Here is a 19,942-nt window from a genome sequence, read left to right as displayed (position 1 = left end):
TGTGACCTGTCTGCGGGCCGGTGCCGTGTGACCGGTCTGCGGGCTGGGGTGGTGTGGGGGACACATCAGTGGGCTGAGCACAGGAGACTCAGGAGATGGTGAGGGCCAGGCCGGAACTGTCCTGCTCTTGAGGCGTCTGTGCTGAGGGGACAAAGGCCGACCCCGCCTCGGGCCTGGGAGGTGCTGTGGCAGCTCCCCAGGCCGTGTCCCCGCCATGGATGGAGACAATGACCGCACAGCCACCGCGCCCAGAGGCCCTGGGCGTCGAATCATGGCACCAAGTCTGGCTGCTGCATGAGGTCCCCTGGTGTACCTGACCTACCCTCTGGGACTCCCCCAACTACCCGTAGGACACCGCCCACCTCTGTCCCTTACAACTGGGCCTGATGGCTGGGCCCAGTGCCTGTGTCTGCCAACCCCCTGGGGAGGCAGAGCTGGACTCACCTTCCTTCTGATTTCAGGGGGCTCTGGGCCCGCAAGGCCCTCCCGGGGCCCCTGGCATCCGAGGCTTCCAGGTGGGTGAGGTTTGGGGCCAGGGTTTGTGCCCAGTGAGCCCAGGTGGGCCAGCTGGGCAGGGAGGGCCCCTGCTGGGCTCCCTGTGGGTGCTGACCAGCTGGTCTTTGTCTGTAGGGCTGGAAGGGTAGCCTGGGGGACCCTGGCCTGCCAGGCCCCCAGGGCCTCCGCGGCAGCGTGGGCGACCGGGTAAGTGGCTGTCCTTGCAGGGGTGCTGAGCATCCTGGGCACAGGGTCACCTGACTCTGAAATAAGCATGAGGGCCATCACTCTCCACCACTGGGCTGCACTGTGGCCAGCTCTCCTAGACTCCCTGAGTGGCCTTGTGACACCAGTAGGTTCGCTTGGGGGTCCCTCCTGTCCATGACAGTGGGGCACAGAGGGTCCCAGGCCGGCTGGGACCAGATGACAAGGTGCCTGAAGGACCTCTGGGAGGAGGCTGTGGCTTGCCCGGCCATGCCACACCAGGTCTGTGGGAGCCCTGAGCATCTTCCTCGGCCCTCCGCCACGCTCCACCGGGGGCTCCTCAGACATGTACCCCAGGCCCTGGGAAGGACACCCCTGCCTCCAGACATCGCTGCGCCCTGGGAGGCCGGGAGCCACCACCCGACATGCTGGGGACACATGAAACCACTGGCCTGTGGTGCAGACAACAGCCCTTCATTAGCGTCCAGGGGGAAGCTCCGGGGGCAGGATGCCCCCCAGCACCGGGACTCTGAGGGGGAGGCTGAGCCTCAAGAACTTCTGCAGCGGCCCTCCCTGTGGTCCAGTTGTCCACGGGCAGTCTCAGACTTCCTGCAGTTTGGTTCTCAGGCTGCTATTGAGCAGATGGACCATTTGCATGTAGATGTTGTAGGGGCCACCTCACAGTTCCCAGCAGGGCCCAGCCTCTGCCTGGGGGGCTCCGGAGCCTCTGACTCAGCAATCCCACGGTGAGATCAGCCCAGGACTGAGTGTGTGGAGGGTTAGAAACAAGACCAAATTAGCGGCGCCTGGGAAGCAGTGGAGCCATGCTGCGGAGCCCCTAGGAGACAGGCGGTTGGTGGCATGGGAAGATCCTGAGGCCTCGAGGGGACACGCACGGAGAGGGCACACACGAGCCTAGCTTTGGGACTGAGCGTCAGGGAGGGAGCACACACCTTCGCTTCCCTAATTCCTCTGACTCCGAGCCTTCTCTCTGCAGGGCCCGGGAGGAGCCACAGGCCCCAAGGGAGATGAGGTGAGCTGCCTGTCCCACTCTGAGCTCCGGGCAGTGGCCGCCTTTCATCTCCTTCCTCCATCTCTGCCCTTGGCCCTCACTTGCTCCTCTCTCCCTCCCAGCTTCGAGACAGCTCTGGGCACCCGGCCCCAGAGCCAGACCTGGGCTGGCTCCCAGGTCCGCAGTAGCCGCCTCTGGGACCCTCTCGGGAGGGGGTGTTCCCTGCCGACCTGGGAAGTGGTGGGGGCAGGTCTAGGTTCCCCTTGCTTTTCCAGGCAGCATTTTCTCCCTGGAACCTCGGGGGTGGATGGGCCTGCACTCCTGCCTCTGCTTCCGACCTTGGCAGCACCTGGCCCTTCTTCTATTGGCCGGGGACCTAGAACAATCCGACCCAAGGAGTCTCTCCTGGGAAGAAAAGCCTCTCATGCCAACAGCGGGTGTCAGCCCCCGCCTCCCCCCGTCCCCTGAGCTTTGGGAGCCCCCTCAGGCATGAACACCCTCTAACTTGGGTGTTGTTTCAGGGCATCGCTGGCTCTGATGGTCTTCCCGGGGACAAAGGTGAACTGGTGAGTGTGTCACATGGACTTCACTGTTACACTAGGGACAGGCTGGCCAGCTCGGGACCAGCCGTGGCCCAGCAAGCGTGAACAATGCCGAGCGCATCAGCGGGTCAGCGCGGTGGCCACTGCGTCCCCTGTGCTGTCCTCGGGGGAGAGCGGCCACAGGCCTGTCCTGCAGTGACACCGCCTACAGAGGCTCCATCTGTGGCCATTGGAGTTGAGTTTTAATGGAAGAAAACTGGGCTTCTGCGGAGATAGAGCTGGCCAGGTCTCCGTGGCCTCAGCTCCGGGAGCGGTCTCGGAGTGGGAGGGCCGTGCTGCCCCGCGTGGCAGGGCTCCTAGTCACCTGCCTCTGTCAGACCCACGTGGCTCAGGCAGCACCGTGTCTCCGGCCAAGCCTCACGCCCAGTGCAGACCTTTCACATCTGCAGCCAAGTAGTCTCCCTTGTGTGCTGTTCATGGTGTGAATTCCCAGACAGCCTTGCCACACGGGCACTGGAACCCACCGCCCGTTCATCTGACTGTCGGGCAGTGCCTTCGAGCCGGGAACCCTCTCGCTGTGCTCAGGCTGTGTGAGCTGAAAGCCTCGCTCCTGGTCTCCCTTTTGGCCTCAATGGGCTGTCACCCAGACGGCCGCTCGGGTATCTGGTTGGAACTATGTCCCCTTTACACCCAGGCAGGCGGCTGCCAGGGACATAGCCGGACAGGGGAATTGAGGGACAGAGCCCTGGCACGTGTGTGACAATAACCACGGAGTGGGGACAAATGAGCCAGCCCTTGGACTGCCACATGAGGAATCCTGTGCAGCGACTAACACACCTCTGGGGAAACTAAGTTAAAAAGCATCCGTAGAGCCCTGGCCGGGTGCTCAGTGGTTAGAGCACTGGCCCACACACTGAAGGGTCTTGGGTTAAATTCTTGGTCAGGCACGTGCCTAGGCTGCGGGTGACCCCTGGTCGGGCGCGTACGGGAGCTAACCGATCAATGTTTCTCTCCCTCTCCCTTCCTCTCTCTCAAATCAATAAGGACGGAGAGACACTCAGTGAGGGTTAAAGGAACGGAGCCCAGAATAGAGGGCGGGACACACGTCAGAGTCACGGTGGTTTCGTGGCTGATCTGACTTTGTATTTCATCCTTGAAGAGTCATGTGCTCGGTCAGTTCCTTGGCAACTGCTTCCCACCCAGGTAACAGCACGTGGGTCATTAAAATGCTGCCTTCCCTCTCCTGCAGGGAGCCAGCGGCCCCGTCGGACCCAAAGGCGAGGTGAGTAGCCGGCGGTCTGACAGCAAAGAGCAGCGGCCGGCCCTGCGGCCAGTCGTCGCCAACCTCGCTCCTCGGAAGCCGCGGGGCAGCCGCAGGTGGCTGCCCCCGCCCAGCGGGTCCTGTTGTCTCTCCCCAGCCTGGCAGTCGGGGGGAGCTGGGCCCAAAAGGCATCCAGGGTCCCAACGGCACCAGCGGCGTAGAGGGGGTCCCGGGTCCCCCTGGGCCCGTGGGCCTCCAGGGCGTGCAAGGTGTGCCTGGCATCACCGGGAAGCCCGGCGTCCCGGTATGTGGCCTTCCCCTCCGAGTGTGGTAGCGGGGGCCTCAGTGAGGTGCCAGCACCCCCCCCCCTTGCGCTGACAAACTTGGGGTGAATTTCAGGGGAAAGAAGCCAGTGAGCAGCGCATCCGGGAGCTGTGCGGGGGCATGGTCAGCGGTAAGTGCTCGCCTCCCGCCTGGGCTGCAGCTCCACATCCTGCCCCCGCCCTGTGCTGACTCGGGGTCCTCGGGGGCCCACGGCAGGGTCACACCATGCCTGGCACACGGGCATGTTCCCCGTGTCCACTGAAGAAAATACAAGGAGCACACAGCTGTGCCCTGTGGGCTCTGACGGACCAGTGGACAGCTGGCCACTCAGTTGCGCGGCTCTTTAAGGAGCTCTGAGAAGGTGGGGGTCTCCTCTCCGGCCTGCGCTGGCCTCGGTACGCAGAGGGGCCTGGCCGCATGCGTCACAAGCCCAGCGCCGAGCCATTGCAGTCGGTTGAGAAAGCGCCCCAAGAGGCAGAGCAGCCGTCGCTTTGCAGGACGCACTGGCCCCTCCTCCTGACTAACCGCTGCGTCTCTGTTTCCAAAGAGCAAATTGCACAGTTAGCTGCTCACCTGCGGAAGCCGTTAGCACCAGGACCCATCGGTCGGCCCGGCCCGGCAGGCCCCCCGGGGCCCCCGGGGCCTCCAGGCTCCATTGGTCACCCTGGTGGTCGGGGGCCCCCTGGATATCGTGGTCCCACCGGAGAGCTGGGCGACCCCGGACCCAGAGGTGAGTCCAGGCGGCCCCACCACAGCCCCACATGGAAGCCAGACCTGCCCTCCACAGAGCCGTCTCCTCCGCGGGGGGAGGGAGGGAACGCAGGGACCCAAGGGCATCCAGGCACGAGCCAGTGGACGTCCGGGCCTTGACTGGTTTCGGGTCCCGCCACGCTGCCCCCCTCTGTCCACACGGCCGCACAACACTCTGAAAGGCTGAGCTTTTGCTGGAAAAGCTCAGTAAATTCCTTATTCATCCGCAGGTACATTTTTAAATATGATGTTTTCTCTAATCAGAATAACGTTTGGGGAGTAGGGGTTACTACGACATGGGAGACGAATCATCAGGGCCTCTTGATACTGAATAGAATGCACCTTCATGAAAATACAACACTGCTGCTGCAAAAGGCAAAAATTTTAAAATTCAAAAACCTCCTGTGGACTATAAAGAACGAGGGAACGTAATTTAGAAAGGAGGTAAATCCTGGCATGGCCACCAGGACCCATGGAGTCGCCCCGCCACGCGGACGCCACAGGGCGCGCTGTGCCCAGACAGAAATGCAGCCTGGGGGCCCGCGACACCAGCGTGGCAGCTGCTGGCCACAGACCTTCTCCAAATGGCCCTTAACACTGAGCTCCTGTTAGAACGCGACGTTTGCCAGCACAGGCAGCCTGCGGCCAGTCGGGCTCACGATTCCAATTCCTTCCAATTTATTGACCAAATAATTGTGTTTCTGAAAGCTAGCTTAGAGATGGAGCAGTTCCAGTGGCAGAGGGTGAGCATGTCAGGTGCACCTTCTCTTCCCAGAGCGACCTAGGCCCCGAGTTACTTCCCGCCCTCCGTGGTGTTGGAGACAGGCTGGTGCCTGGATGTCTGTCCGGCACCCAGAGCAGACAGGCTTTCTTCACACAGGGATCCGAAGACCTCACGACTTCTGAAAATAAGATTCAAAACGAATTAATCACTTTTATGGATCCTCTCAGAAAACCAGCGTGGCAGTCTAACCATCACGGTCATCACACAGTCCCGTCCTGCCCGGGGATGGGCTTTGTCCCGGGAGGCGTGGCCTCACTCCTCAGGGGGCACGGGATGGTGCCCAAGGGCGGCTGTGACATTAATCTGGGAATGTGTAGTGCAGAGCCTCAGGCAAAACCAGTCAGTACTGAGCTCCCCATCCTCCAGACACACAGGTCAGGGGCACGGCAGGACCCCGCCTGCCCCGTGGGGAGGCCATTCCTGCCAGCGGTCCTAGTGGCCTGTGTGTGATGGCTGCACACTCCTCACCTGGCCGCACACTCACCTGGCCGCACACGCCTCACCTGGCCACACACTCACCTGGCCGCACACTCCTCACCTGGCCGCACACGCCTCACCTGGCCGCACACTCACTTGGCCGCACACTCCTCACCTGGCCGCACACAGCTCACCTGGCCACACACTCCTCACCTGGCCACACACGCTTCACCTGGCCTATACTGCTCACTAATGCAGAGGTGACGGGATTGGAAGGCTCCCTGACACCCATGGAGGGAGCTGGAGTTGGTCTCCTCTCCCAGGCGAAGGCTCCTCTCCCATGCTGTCTGTAAGGGTCACTGCATCAGTGCAGGTCCCGCTTACCAGGAACGTAGCTTCACACAGAGCGCAGGCCAACAAGCAGGCCTCCTGTAGACCTCGGTGTTGCAAAGACCAGAGCTCGTGGGAGGCGGTGGCCAGGATCCCACGATTAGAGGGGCATTTGAAACACCTGTGCAAAACCTGTGGGCCGTGTTGAAAATAGGGTTACAACGGAATGTCAGTCATGTGACAGGCATAAGTACGGAACAAAACCAACACCGTCAGAAATGGCCACTGGGATGTGGGCGGTCACTCAGCCAGGCTCCCGTGTCGGAGCCTTATGCGTGCTGTGTGGACTAAAGAGCTGGCCATGGGCGCCAGGTGGCTGGCAACGCCACCCCGAAGCCTTCCGCAGTCTCAACACCCGCTTCTGTCAAATCCCTGATAGGAAGCCAGGGGGACCGAGGAGACAAAGGCGCAGCCGGCGTGGGTCTGGACGGGCCCGACGGAGACCAGGGGCTCCAAGGTACAGGGCCAGTGTCTTTAACAACTTTTGTGTCTTGGCACCTTTTCCCAATTCTCTCACTGTGTGGGCAGCACTGGGTGGCAGTGTCTCAGGTCTGATGAAGGAGTTGCTTTCTCGGGCAAAGATTTTGAGGCGAGGTTCTCGACCATCTGACAACCACTTCAATACGTGAACGGTTTGCCAGTACAGGGCCTCCTGCTCCCCTTTAGTTAAGCAGACTTAAATTCTAACAGAATTTTCTCTTAATGGACCCACAAGTACCCTGAATTAAAATTTTTCCCCTGAATGTTTAAATTTTAATGTCAAATATAAGAGCTGTCCTCAGCGAAGGCCAGCCCCACCACACCCCACCCCAGCCTTCTGGGGGACTGTTTGGGGTCACTGTCATCTGCACTCACATCCTGGGAGTCCACACCACAGGGGGGCAGGGCCCCCCCAACGCGCCCCCCCGCACCCCCCCCCTCTCCTCTCCTGGCCACACCCCAGGCTCCTGGCTTCTCCTCTGCTGACCCACCTCCACCACCATCCCGTCAGGGGCCCCCTAGGTGGGAGAGTCTTTGTTGGCTCCCCCCGTCCATCCCACCCCATGCGTCCCCACCACGCACTCCTCCCACACCAATGCACTCCTGAGTGTGGAGTCGGAGCTGCCACACTCCAGACAAGACCCAGACACTGCTCCTGCCTCGCCACCTGCCCTGCCCCAGCCCCACTCAGGGGCTCTGCCCTGCGGTTCTCCGGGCCTGGGCTCTCCTCCCTGAGCTTCCAGGGTTCGGAGACAAGCCAGTAACATGGAGTGTGGGGAGGCTGCAGGTGGACGGGAAGTCCCGCTGCAACTCGCTCTCACTCCAGATCTACACTCATCTTCCTTCGCTGTCTCAAGGACCCCCAGGTGTGCCTGGTGTGGGCAAAGATGGCCAAGATGGCGCCCACGGTGAGCCCGGGCTGCCCGGAGACGCTGGCCTTCCCGGTGCTGTTGGTGCTCAGGGGACCCCCGGCATCTGCGACACCTCGGCTTGCCAAGGAGCTGTGATGGGCGGCGGCGGCGAAAAGTCAGGTCCTAGAAGCTCCTAAAACACAACCTAGGAAGTGAGCGTGACACCATTGAAGCAGTGGGCTCTGGAGGGACACCGGGGTCAGCAGTGTCCATTACTAAGGAGAGAGCAACACACCGTGCGGGACGCCCAGCGAGGCCCTGCATCCTCGGTGGTGGCGCCTGGACTCCTGGTTCCCACGAGCATGCTCCAGCTGCCAAGACGTCCTCTCTTGTGGGTGTACAGCGGCCCATGTGGCTGCAGCGTCGGACCTTGGACACAAGCCCTGTGTGGTACCAGCAGGAGGGACAGGGAGTGCAGTGTGTTCAAGCCCACGAGAAAATTCAGCAACTTGTTTACATGGCATTTGTGTACACGAAGATATAATCCCAATAAAATGATAAATTCAAATTCATGACTGACCAGTGTAACCAAAAATAAAGGATTTCACATACAGTACCCTCCATACCAAGGTCTCGACTGACCTACCTGCTTCTTTTGTGTAAAACTGTTAACTGTCTCTGACCAACAGTATTTATTGACAGTGACTTTGTATTGCACTAAGCTTGTTGTCATAAATAAAGCCACTCGTTTGAAAAACTCAGTTCTGAACAATAGTTTATTACATAAGGTACTGACTCAGTGTGAAAGCGAGGTCACCAAAGCAGCCCACGGTGACATCTCATCTATGGACAAAGGAGCTTTAAAGATGTCTCTGGAAGTTTCCTAGCAAAATTCTGCAATGCAGTCCATGTGACTGGAAGTCGTTGCAAGGGGAGGCGATAAACAAATGAAATGAATTTCCAAACTACTTCTAGTGAAGAACATTTTGACTTTTCCAATTGCTAAGGGGGCGTTTTTAAATGTAAAGGAAATAAGTAAAAAGCAGTGTACCTGTAAGACTAAAGAAATTACAAAGGGTGTTCATTTTTTAAGTTATCATGTTAAGAAAACATGATGGAATCAGACAGATAATTGAAAAATTACTAATTGTCACAGTGTCTGCATCCCAATGGTCTAAGAGGACAGTAATGGACAAATATTTTGTTTTATATTTTGTTCTAGATAAATATTTTTACAAAATGTGCTTTCAAAGTCCCCACTGGAGTTCCAACTTGAGTCATGTCCCTTGAGAGGTGACGGTTGGCGCAGAGCTCCAGGCTTGGACACGCCCACGGCCGGGCAGAGGCCGCCTGCTTCCAGGAACCAGTGTCCAGTCCGCTCACTTGATCTCCATGGCAGGGCTGCTCTGTAGACTCTCCTGCGCGGGACACGTCGCCAGGGAGTCTGGTCTGGTCAACTTTAGCCTCCTGCCAGTTTTCCCGCAAAACACACTCTCAAATTCCTACCGTTGAGAAAAGATCATTAGTCTACCAATCCATAGACATGAAAATTGCTGTCTTCGAAAACACAAAAGGTTGAAAGTAAGATCTAACCTACTTCAAAATATACAGTTAGCCCTGGCCAACGTGGGTCAGTGGTTAGAGCGTCAGCCCAAGCACCATATACATTTCCATACGTCTTGTTTTTTTTTAAGTACAGCATTCTTAATTAAATCTGGGTTTATATATTTATTGTGGCAAAATATATACAGCAGGAAGTTTACCATTTTAACCATTTGTAAGTGTACAATTCACTGCCAGTAAGTACATTCGCACTGTTGTGTTACCATCCCCTCCATCTATTTCCAAGTTTTCCATGACGCCAAACTGACACTCTGCCCAAATTAAACACTCACCCCCAGCCCCAGCATCTACCTCTGTCTCTGTGAATGTGGCTCCTCTAGGCCCTCATGTAAGTGGAATCACAGGACTTGTCCTCTGTGACTGGCTGATGTTACTTATATGTCTTCCAGGTCCCTCCATGTCGCAGTTGTCAGGACTTCCTTCATTTTTATGGCTGAGTAACAGTGCTTTGTGTGGATAGAGCACATTTTGCCTGTTGTGAATGATGCTGTTGTGAACATTTTCATACAAGTATCCATTTGGGTTCCTGTTTTCAATTCTGTGGGGTAAATACCTAGAAGTAAAATCGCTGGATCTTATGGTAGTTCTATGTTTAACCTTTCGAGGACACACCATATTTATTTTTTCTCCCCTCCACCCAGTTCCTACCCCACACTAGGCGTTCTCCACCCTATTGCTTGTGTCCACAGGTAATGCATGTACACCTATAAGATCTTCGGTTAATCTCTTCCCGTACTCCACTCACCCCTTTCCTCTGACATTCGTCAGTCTGTTCCACGTTTCCATTCCTCTGATTCTATTTTGTTCATTAGATTCCTTATTTTTTTAGATTCAATTGTTGATAGATATGTATATATTGCCATTTTATTGTTCATATTTTTTCTTTTTTTCTTTTCCTTTCTTCTTTTCTTAAAGAATACCCTTCAACATTTCATGTAATACTGGTTTGGTGGAGATGAACTTTAAGCTTTTTCTTGTCTGTGAAGCTTTTTATCTGACCTCAATTCTAAACGATAGCTGTGCTGGGTAATCTTGGTTGTAGGTCCTTGCTATTCATCACTTTAATATTTCTTGCCACTCCCCTTCTGGCCTGCAAAGTTTTTGTTGTAAAATCAGCTGACAGTCATAAGGGCACTCCCTTGAAGGAACTGCTTTTCTCTTGCTGCTTTTAAGATTTTCTCTTTGTCTTTAACCCTTGGCATTTTAATTACGATGTGTCTTGGTGTGGGGCCTCTTTGGGTTCCTTGTTTGGGACTCTCTGCACTTCCTGGACTTGTAAGTCTATTTCTTTCATCAGGTAGGGGAAGTTCTCTTCAAATAGGTTTTCAATATCTTGCTCTCTCTCTCTCTCCTTCTGGCACCCCCATAACACAAGTGTTGGTACGCTTGAGGCTGTCCCAGAGGCTCCTTATATTATCTTCAAATTTTTGGATTCCTTTTGCCCCTCTGATTGGTTGTTTTTTGCTTCCACATATTTCAAATGGTTGATTTGATTCTCAGAATCTTCTACTCTACTGTTGATTCCCTGTAAATTATTATTTATTTCAGTTAGTGTATGCTTAATTTCTGACTGGTCCTTTTTCACTAAGATCCTTGAAAATCTCACTAAGTCCCTTGAAGCTCTCATTAAGATCCTTGAGCAACCTTATAACCATTGTTATGAACTCTGTATCTAGTAGTTTGCTTGCTTCCATTTCTTTCATTTGTGATATGTTTGTCTCCGCATTCTGGCTACTTCCCTGTGTTCCTATGTATTAGATAGAGCTGCTATGTCTCCTGGAATTAGTAAAATGGCTTTGTGGATTAGGTGTCCTGTAGGGCCCAGTGGCTCAGCCTCTCCAGTCACCTGAATTGGGCACTCTAGGTGCACCCCTGTGGGTTGTGTGCAGTCTTGTTGCAGTTGAGCCTTGATTTCTGTTGGCGTCACTAGGAGGAGCTGACTTCCAAGCCAATTGGCTATGATGACCAACTGTGTCTACAATGGAAGAGCTGCTGTGCAGGAAGACACCCCACTGGAGCAGGACTTGCTTCAGTGGGGCTTTGGTGCTCACTGAGTCTGCCCCTTGACTGTGTTACTTGTGGATGTAGAGTTGCTATTCATCACTTTGGTGTGCTCTGAAGCTGTCTACTGGGTGCACTGGCTCTGGGGCCTCCCAGGGGTGCAAAGTTGGCCACTGCCTGCAGTCATCCTGCAGAAGCTAGAGAGATCTGCAGGTGGCTGAACTAGGAAGAGCTCAGGCAAGGCCCAGCTGTGAAGCAAGGCAGGCTGGTGCTGGTGCCAGGTCTTAAACCTTTTATTGATAGATTTCATGCCAGCTGCTGCTTGTTTGAGAGATTTTAGTAAAGTCTGAACCTGAGCCAGGACAGACCATTCATATGGAAAAGCCACTGCAAACAGCTTGGGTGGGGCTGCAAATTGGATGGGGCAGGGTCTCAGGGAATCACCAGGGTGGAGCAAACAGTGTGGGCCAAGGCTGATGGAAACTCATATGTGGCTGCCAGTCAGCTCTGCAACGGGGGAGGTCCCAGCACAGGAACAATGACCCCTACAAGCACCATCTGGGAGAAAGCCGCCCCTGAGCTCCTGGCCAATGCTAAACAGTCCAGTTTCTCCCTGTATGTGTCTGGGTCCCCCACCCTTGGAGCTCAGAGGAAGCGGAACCATGTAAGTTTGTGTGCGTGCCCTTTAAGAGGAACTCCTGGGTCTCCAGCAGGATTGTCACTCAGCCACAATCCCTTCCTGTTTTTACAGCCCGAAGTTATGGGGACTTCTCTTCCCAACTCTGGAACCCTGGGATGGAGGTCTGGTGTGGGGCTGGGACCCCCTGCTTCTCATGGGAGGCCTTGGAGATACCCTTCCCAATTAAAAACACGCCACTTGTGTGTGTCAGACCAGCCCATTCTGCACCTGTGCCCCTCCTACCAGTCTCAATGTGCTTTCCTCTTTACTTCTCTAGTTGTAGGACTTCCATTCAGCCAGATTTCAGGCGGTTCTGAATGATGGCTATTCTGCATTTCTACATTAGTTATAATTTTGATGTGGTTGTGAGAGAGAGCGAGTACTGGTGTTTACCTATGCTGCCATCTTGGTTCCCCCTCTGGCTGCACCAATTTACAATCCCACCAGCAATCCCAAGGGCTCCAATTTCTCCACATCTTCGCCAACACCTGCTTGTTTATTTTTTTGTTTTGTTGGGGGTTTTTCCTGTAGCCACAACCGATGAGTGTGAGGTGATATCTCATTGTATTTGCATCTCTCTGATGGGCAGTGATATTGAGCATGTTTTCATGTGCTTACTGGCCACCTGCATGGCCTCTTTGGAGAAGTGTCTTGCCAGGTCCTTTGAATCAGGTTTGTCTTTTGTTTGCTGGCTGTAGTAGGGCATAGTTCATTCATGCCAGGAAGGTAAGTGGCAGCACTCTGTGGGCACTGGCTGACCCCAGTCGTCTGGAGTGGTGGGCACTCCACTGGACTGCAGTCTCAGTGGTGTTATGACCAAGGACCCTGCCATGTGCAGCTTCGCTCAGAAGCCGTATCTGTATATAAATATACTCTAAACTTTGTAAGGTTTTAGTGCAACTTAAGACAAACCACATTTTGATAATTCCCTATGTTCTGATACCCAAAGCCCAAGTATAAAATATCTGCCTATATTTGAAAGGGTAGAATTTACCTTTTTAACGAAATTGAAGAGAAACATCAATTTATTGTTCCACTCATCCATGCATTCATTGGTTGATTCCCGTATGTGCCCCAACCAGGGATTAAGCCACAACCTTGGGTGCATTGGGATGATGCTCCAACCAACAGAGCTTCACGGCCAGGGCTAGAATTTAGCTTTAAAATAACCAAATAAAGCCCTGGCTGGTGTGACATCCTGTGCACTGAAAAGTTGCCAGTTCAATTCCTGGTCAGGGCACATGCCTAGGTTGCAGGTTCGCTCCCCAGTCAGGGCGCATGGAGGACGCAACCGATCTATGTTCTCATCTCATTGTCTCTCTCTCTCTCTCTCTCCCCCTCCCTCCCTCCCTCTTCTTCCCTCTCTCTGAAATCAATAAAAACATATTTTAAAAAAAACTAAATAGAAGTCAGAAACAAAACAGCCATTTCTCAGATGGAAAAAAGGTACTTGGAGAGATTTTCTAAGCCATCTTCGCACATGAGGCTAACCCCGGGCACATCTTTAATTTTAGTATTTTGCCAGAAGTGGGTTGAGCCATGCTCCATCTGGACTCTCCCAGGGTCCCGGGGAACCCCAGTCCCTGGGAGTTGGGGTGACTGTGAAACAGTGAGACAGGGGCCTCCTTAACCCTCCTCAGCTAGTCACTGTCATTCTGCTCTCTCAATTAGCATCTGTTTTCAACCAAACAAGTGAAAAGGCTGAGTTTTAAGGGATTTTTACAATTTATCAGAACACCTTAACATGACGTCTGGCCAAAGTTGATATTTGCGTTAGATTTGTAAGTATGAGAATGCCAATAACAAAAACTGTACTTCTTAAGAAGAAGGGGGTGTTCTAATTACATGTCAGGAAATGACACCAGGAAGTTCTGAGTAAGAACTCATGTCAGTAGAGACAAAGGGTTAAAGACACATGGAGGGTCTTCAAATTGATACAACAGCCACACAGGAAGGAGACAGAACAAGGAATGTGAGGGCCTAACAGAGCTCCGAACTGTGTGACACAAACAGAATTCAAGGGGATGACAAAGCCGATCTCAGCGGGAGATGTCACACAGGCCTCTGGGGACCAGAGGGGACAAAATCACAATTCATAATCTTGACCTAATACAAACAAGGAAATTCACCCAATGAAGGGTGCATGTTCTTTCCAAGTGACCACAGAACCATAAAAAATTGACCACAGCCCTAGCTGGTTTGGCTCAGTGGATAGAGCATCGGCCTGCGCACTGAAGGGTCCCGGGTTCAATTCCAGCCAAGAGCACATGCCTGGGTTGCAGGCTCAATCCCCAGTGTGGGTATGCAGGAGGCAGCCGATCCATAATTCTCTCTCATTGTGGATGTTTCTCTCTCTCTCTCCCTCTCCCTTCCTCTCTGAAATCAATAAAGATATTTTTTTTTTTAAAAACTGACCACAGGAGAGGTCACATGGTAGTCTCAATGAACCTCAAAACTACTTTCTATACAACCATCTTCACTGATCACATTGTGAGAAACAGACAGGAAGAATGAAAATCTGTGGAAAATGAAAGCCCTCCTTTGCAGGGTTCATGCGAAGAGACAAACCAAGGACATCAGAGATACTTGGAGACGATGAGGCATTACCCTAGGCCAGTGATGGCGAACCTATGACACGCGTGTCAGAGGTGACACGCGAACTCATTTTTTGGTTGATTTTTCTTTGTTAAATGGCATTTAAATATATAAAATAAATATCAAAAATATAAGTCTTTGTTTTACTATGGTTGCAAATATCAAAAAATTTCTATATGTGACACGGCACCAGAGTTAAGTTAGGGTTTTTCAAAATGCTAACACGCCGAGCTCAAAAGGCTCGCCATCACTGGGCTATGCTGGGGGTGTTTTCCAAGGAGCACGGAGACCGGTCTGCTCTATATTCACTGACCAAGAGGGGAGAAAGGCTGAAAGTAAATGAAGTCAGCTTGCAACTCAAGCACCAGAAAACCTAAACTTATAAAGAAGGAAAGAGAGGTACGGTTTAAAAATAATTAACATAAAAGCAAATTATGATAGAAAACACATTCCTACTGACTCTCCTGTTCCTAACCCAAGAGGCCAGAACAGACCAGGACTGGTGCTCTGGGAGGACCCACAGCAGAGCCAGGACACTGGGTAAGGGACAAAGGAGCAGGAGTGACGGAAGAACGGAAGCACGAGGGAGAAGCGAGCACATCAGCACGAAGCTGTGAGCACTCCCCAGGAGGGCCTCCCCACAAAGTGCCAGCCACCAAGCCAGGGGGCCCCTCTCCTGCCCTGGGAGCGAGGGTCCTGTTGGAGGGGAGGAGGGAGGGATCATGTGCACTCACTGAACACAGGGATCAGTGACCCCTGTGCACCAGTGGTGAGATCCCCAGCTGCTCCGCTCCCGGACTGTTTGACGGGGGGGGGGGCGTTATAGAAGGAGGGAGGGGAGAAGGTGCCTCAAGAGAAGCAGGAACACCAGGGAGGGTGGTGACCTGGGGACTGGCGGCGGAGGTCAAGGTCAGGTCAGCACAATCACCTTTGAACCATCACTGGCTAAACAGGCACTAGGCAGTCAAAGGCAATTGGAGAAAGGAGATGGGACAGGCAATTCCTTTGAGCGGTGCAGCTGAGCAGCAAGGAGGGGGATAGTTGCTGGCAGGGGGCATGGGCCCAGTTCTCGCAGGGGAGTAACTACGGGACAAGTAACAGCACCTCTGCCCATAATCCCAAGCAGGTACTGAAGGACAGTGACCATCTGGCAGAGCTGTCCCGTCCCCCGACTTCAGGTGGAACCAGAAAGGGCACAGCAGAGAGGCAGGGATGAATGACAGTCTGGGGAGCCCCGTGACCTTGGACTGGATTCTGAGTGGGGGCACCCCGGGACAACAGGTGCAGTGTGAATGTTGCCCCTGAACTACTGGTAACAGTGTCGGTATAAAGTCCTGTCTCTGACCACGTGTTCTCACTGAAACACACACAGAAGGCCAGGTGCAAAGCGGCCTTTTGCCTGCAACTCACTATCAAAGGTTCAGCAAAATACAGATTCTGCACAGAATGGAGCAGATGGGGCAATATGCCAACAGCTGGCAGCTCTGGGCGAAGCCAGGAGGGTATATGAGGGGCTCTCAGTCCTATTCTTGTCATTCAAGTTTGAAGTTGCATCGAATTTTAAACTGCCATAGTAAATAAATAATAAAGTGAGCCATCTAAGTGCAGAGTTCTTCTGACACCTGGATGCCACAATAACTAATGGAGGGACCCCCAGTTAGAGGCCGCAGAATATAATGAAATGCAAACCCCATGGCTTGGTCACTGGTTCAGGGAAAAAACACAGCTGAGTCATTTTAAAAGCAGTTTGGGGACATGTGACTATTAGACATCAGAGAACTACAATCAATGTGGGAGGCATGACAATGGCCTGGGGAGGAAGGGGCATTAGGACACACGAGCAGACATTCAACGGAGAAGGGTCACGTCTGCAGGTGTCTTTGAAGTCACCTAGCAAATGTGATGAGGCTGGTGATGTGCACAGGCATCTGCTATGCAGCAGGCTCATCAGAAAAGTGACAAAGCCAAGCACCCACTCGCTGACAAGGACCCACCGGTCCATGCAGACTCGCCTGTCGTCCTGGGCACTAAACAGTCTGGGAAAGACCATGGGTTCCGCCCGCCCACCCTGTTTCTCCCTGTCCACCCAGCAGCTCAAGCCAGAACCCCGAGTGCTCCCCAATTCCTCCTCCAGCACGCCCACATCACAGCGAGCACGGGCCTCTGGCTCCCACCACAGCGCCCAGCAGTCTCGGTGAGCGGCTCTCAACCAGGGTCTTCACCTTCTCTCCCCCCAAACCTCTCCTACCCAGAGTCCAGGCTCCTCACACAGCAAAGCGTCCATCACAGCGTGCCACTCTGGCCTGACCCCTCAAGGCTGTGGACACCTGGCCTCAGACGCGCGCCGCGGCAGGGCCCGCACGGCAGTGTCCCCTCTTTTGAGACCGGTAGGAGAGGTCCGGGGGGGAGAGAAGGTGAAGACCCTGGTTGAGAGCCGCTCACCGAGACTGCTGGGCGCTGCGGTGGGAGCCAGAGGCCCGTGCTGGGGACGCCCCCCACACGCCAGCGGGGTCTCCATATATTTAAAGTATGAGCAGAAGCCTGGTTGGAGCAGGAAAGGTTTGTGGAATTCGATGTGTACTAAGAGAACTCAGGAAAATTACTTCAGCCTCTCATGCACCGTATTCTGAGAACAAAGACATCCACGCGAGCAGGAGGGGGAGTTACTGAGGAACAGTGAGGCCCACAGCGTTCAGGCCGGTGATGGCGAACCTATGACACGTGTGTCAGAGGTGACACACAAACTCATTTTTTTGGTTGATTTTTCTTTCTTAAATGGCATTTAAATATATAAAATATATGCAAATATCAAAAAAATTTCTCTATGTGACACGGCATGGTTGCAAATATCAAAAAATTTCTCTATGTGACACGGCACCAGAGTTAAGTTAGGGTTTTTCAAAATGCTGACACGCCGAGCTCAGAAGGTTCGCCGTCACTGGGCTGGGCCGTTTGCCTCCCAATTCCCCCCGGTTGCTGACTGGCGTCACTCCGGCCTGTTTCTTGATGTTCCTATGATCTGCTGCAGAAACACTCTACAAATTCAATATAATTAAATTTTAGAAATGCCCAGGATCATACTGTCCATAAAGTATAATTCCTATAAATCAATCTGAGAGTGTGTGTATATTTAACAAGGTTTTTGCTGTTGTAATGCCTTCATCATACTTGAATGAGTTCTATCAATAATTTTCTAATAGGTACACAGAGCCAAACATTAAATCATTTAAAAAGTGTAAAAGCTTTATTTTATTAAAATAACCCAAAAAAATAAAATAACCCCACAGTCTACCCCTAACAAACAGTGTTAAAGAGCAACTGCATGACAACCATAAATGATCCGTTAGAGCAGTGGTTCTCAACCTTCTGGCCCTTTAAAATACAGCTTCAAAGGGGTCGCGACACACAGGTTGAGAACCGCTGGTAGAGGGAATCTGACATAAGCATTGCTTGGAAATGCAATTAAATAGACAATGAGAACCAGGACAGAGATGAAATATGAAGCTCACACGACGCAGACAAGGGAAGCAGAGCAACTCAGCATGGCCCAGCCACGCTTGCAGCGTCCAGCATCTGGACACAGGAGGCTTTTTTTTTTATTTAAATCCTCACCCAAGGATGTTTTCATAGTTTGGTGTTTGTTTTTTTTAAGAGAGAGAGGAAGGGGGTAGGGGAGAGAGAAACATCGTTGTGAGAAACATCAAACAGCTGCCTCCTGTACACACCCCGACCAGGAATCAAACCTGAAAACTAGGTATGTGCCCTGACCAGGAATCAAACCCACAGGCTATTGGTGTACAGGACGACGCTCCAACTGACTAAGCCCCAGCCAGGACATGAGGCTCTTTTTAAAAAGGATCCATGTTTATCACACCAACCTCAGCTTGGCTCGCCAATCAGACTCATGCTGCGGCTCACTTCACTAAAGCCTCCTTATCCGTCAGCCTGACTGCTAGCTCTGCAGCCAACACGGGAGCCCTGGTGTCCGGAGGAACACAGAAGCCACAGCTGACACCTCCTGCGTTCTCTCCTCTGAGCCAAGGAAGGGGCGGACAAAAACCACACCAAGCATTAGGTCCTATGGGACCCCAGCTCATTCACTCACTGGGAACCCAACAGATGGTCAAGGACATGCTGGCCCGAGCCCCAGGTCACCCAGTCACCCAACCCACACAAGTGTCTCTCTTTCTGCCTTTGGAGGCACTGAAGTCCAGACCATTTACTTGACATTTATCTGCCCTTTGCTTGTTTTATCCCTTTGGGTTTCCTGAGGGCAAAACCACTGCCTCCTCCAGTCTCTGAAAGCCCCCCTCGCCCAGTCCAATCCACCACACACAGCAGGTGCTCAGCCTGTCTCGAGGGAGGCCCCCGTCATCTCCACTATCGGAGTGAGCAGGCCAGGCGGAGACCACTTGAGCACACGCCACGAGCAGAGCTCTTGCTCACAATGACTCCGTAACGTCTGATTCCAGGACACAGAGGACAGTTTGGGATCTTCAGGGAAAAGGACACATAAGAACACTGATAAGCTAACAAACTCCTAAAACTCACCTGGCCTCAATACTCACCTTAATTTAATATATTTTTATTGATTTCAGAAAGGGAGGGAGAGGGAGAGATAAAAACATCAATGATGAGAGAGAATCACTGATCGGCTGCCTCCTGCACACCCCACACTGGGGTTTGAGCCCACCACTTGGGCATGTGCCCTGACCAGCAATCGAACTGTGACATCCTGGTTCATAGGTCGACGCTCAACCACGGAGCCATGCCAGCCGGGCAATACTCACCTTCTTAAGAGAATCTCCATGGCGCTCCTGAATGTACTTTAGGAACGCAGTGGTCCACTGCAGGGTCGTGGCCTTATCTGTCTCGGCATTGCAGAACGGGACCAAAAGATTCAACTCATCACAGCAAATGCGGATTCTGCGCCTACAGCAAAATCCAAAGCAACACAGAGAATCTGAAGCAAACACAGAGCTGAGCAAATGTGTGTGTCACTTGAAGAGTCAGAGCTCAGGGGCCTGGCACCAAGTGCACGGGCAGAGGCCTGTCTCCCCAGGACCTGGTGCTCTTGACTGCCCTCACCCAGGCTCCTTCCCTCGGCCACTCCTGCCCTGGGCACCCTCCTCGGGGAGCTTCCCTATTTACTTCCCAGAGGCCAGATTCAAGGGTCTAGACCAGTGGCCGGCAGACTCATTGGTCAACGGAGCCAAATATCAACAGGACAACGATTGAAATTTCTTTTGAGAGCCAAATTTTTTAAACTTAAACTATATAGGTGGGTACATTGTTATTAACTTAATTAGGGTACTCCTAAGCTGGCCTTTGCTAAAAATGTCCTCAATCTGAGGGGTCGACCTCAGCGAACGTACCCCGACTTCTTCTAACGTCACTTCTTCAAAATAGACTCGCCCAGGCCAAAAACTGACTTCTGTGCATGGGCCACGAAGTTTCAATCGCACTGTACGCGCGCCCGCACGTGGTATTTTGTGGAAGAGCCACACTCAAGGGGCCAAAGAGCTGCATGTGGC

At 53.1% G+C, this 19,942-nt stretch overlaps 2 protein-coding genes across 5 annotated transcripts in view; one reads left to right on the top strand and one right to left on the bottom strand.

Annotated features, from left to right (window-relative positions):
• COL9A3 (collagen type IX alpha 3) overlaps positions 1–8,271 on the top strand; it is a 30,970-nt gene extending 22,699 nt beyond the window's left edge. The window contains exons 16-25 of the mRNA XM_015567671.1: positions 456–515; positions 631–702; positions 1,697–1,732; positions 2,233–2,277; positions 3,503–3,535; positions 3,672–3,818; positions 3,914–3,968; positions 4,386–4,568; positions 6,559–6,636; positions 7,517–8,271. Of these exons, the coding sequence (XP_015423157.1) occupies positions 456–515; positions 631–702; positions 1,697–1,732; positions 2,233–2,277; positions 3,503–3,535; positions 3,672–3,818; positions 3,914–3,968; positions 4,386–4,568; positions 6,559–6,636; positions 7,517–7,707 (900 nt within the window). The 3' untranslated portion in view covers positions 7,708–8,271. The remainder of the gene's footprint in view (positions 1–455; positions 516–630; positions 703–1,696; positions 1,733–2,232; positions 2,278–3,502; positions 3,536–3,671; positions 3,819–3,913; positions 3,969–4,385; positions 4,569–6,558; positions 6,637–7,516) is intronic.
• TCFL5 (transcription factor-like 5 (basic helix-loop-helix)) overlaps positions 8,269–19,942 on the bottom strand; it is a 17,466-nt gene continuing 5,792 nt past the window's right edge. For 2 of the 4 annotated variants that reach the window (XM_006769539.2, XM_006769538.2), the window contains exons 5-6: positions 19,199–19,340; positions 8,269–9,012 (exon numbers count right to left, since the gene is read on the bottom strand). In XM_006769539.2, coding sequence (XP_006769602.1) covers positions 8,890–9,012; positions 19,199–19,340 — 265 coding nt within the window. In that variant the 3' untranslated portion in view covers positions 8,269–8,889. Of the gene's footprint in view, positions 9,013–9,107; positions 9,687–18,161; positions 18,903–19,198; positions 19,341–19,942 lie in introns of those variants that run through there. The other 2 variants (XR_001514886.1, XM_015567712.1) reach the window with 2 other exon arrangements.

The sequence above is a fragment of the Myotis davidii genome, unplaced genomic scaffold (assembly GCF_000327345.1).
Source record: "Myotis davidii unplaced genomic scaffold, ASM32734v1 scaffold244, whole genome shotgun sequence".
In the NCBI taxonomy this organism is placed as follows: Eukaryota; Metazoa; Chordata; class Mammalia; order Chiroptera; family Vespertilionidae; genus Myotis; species Myotis davidii.
This window is presented reverse-complemented; position numbering and strand designations above follow the sequence as displayed.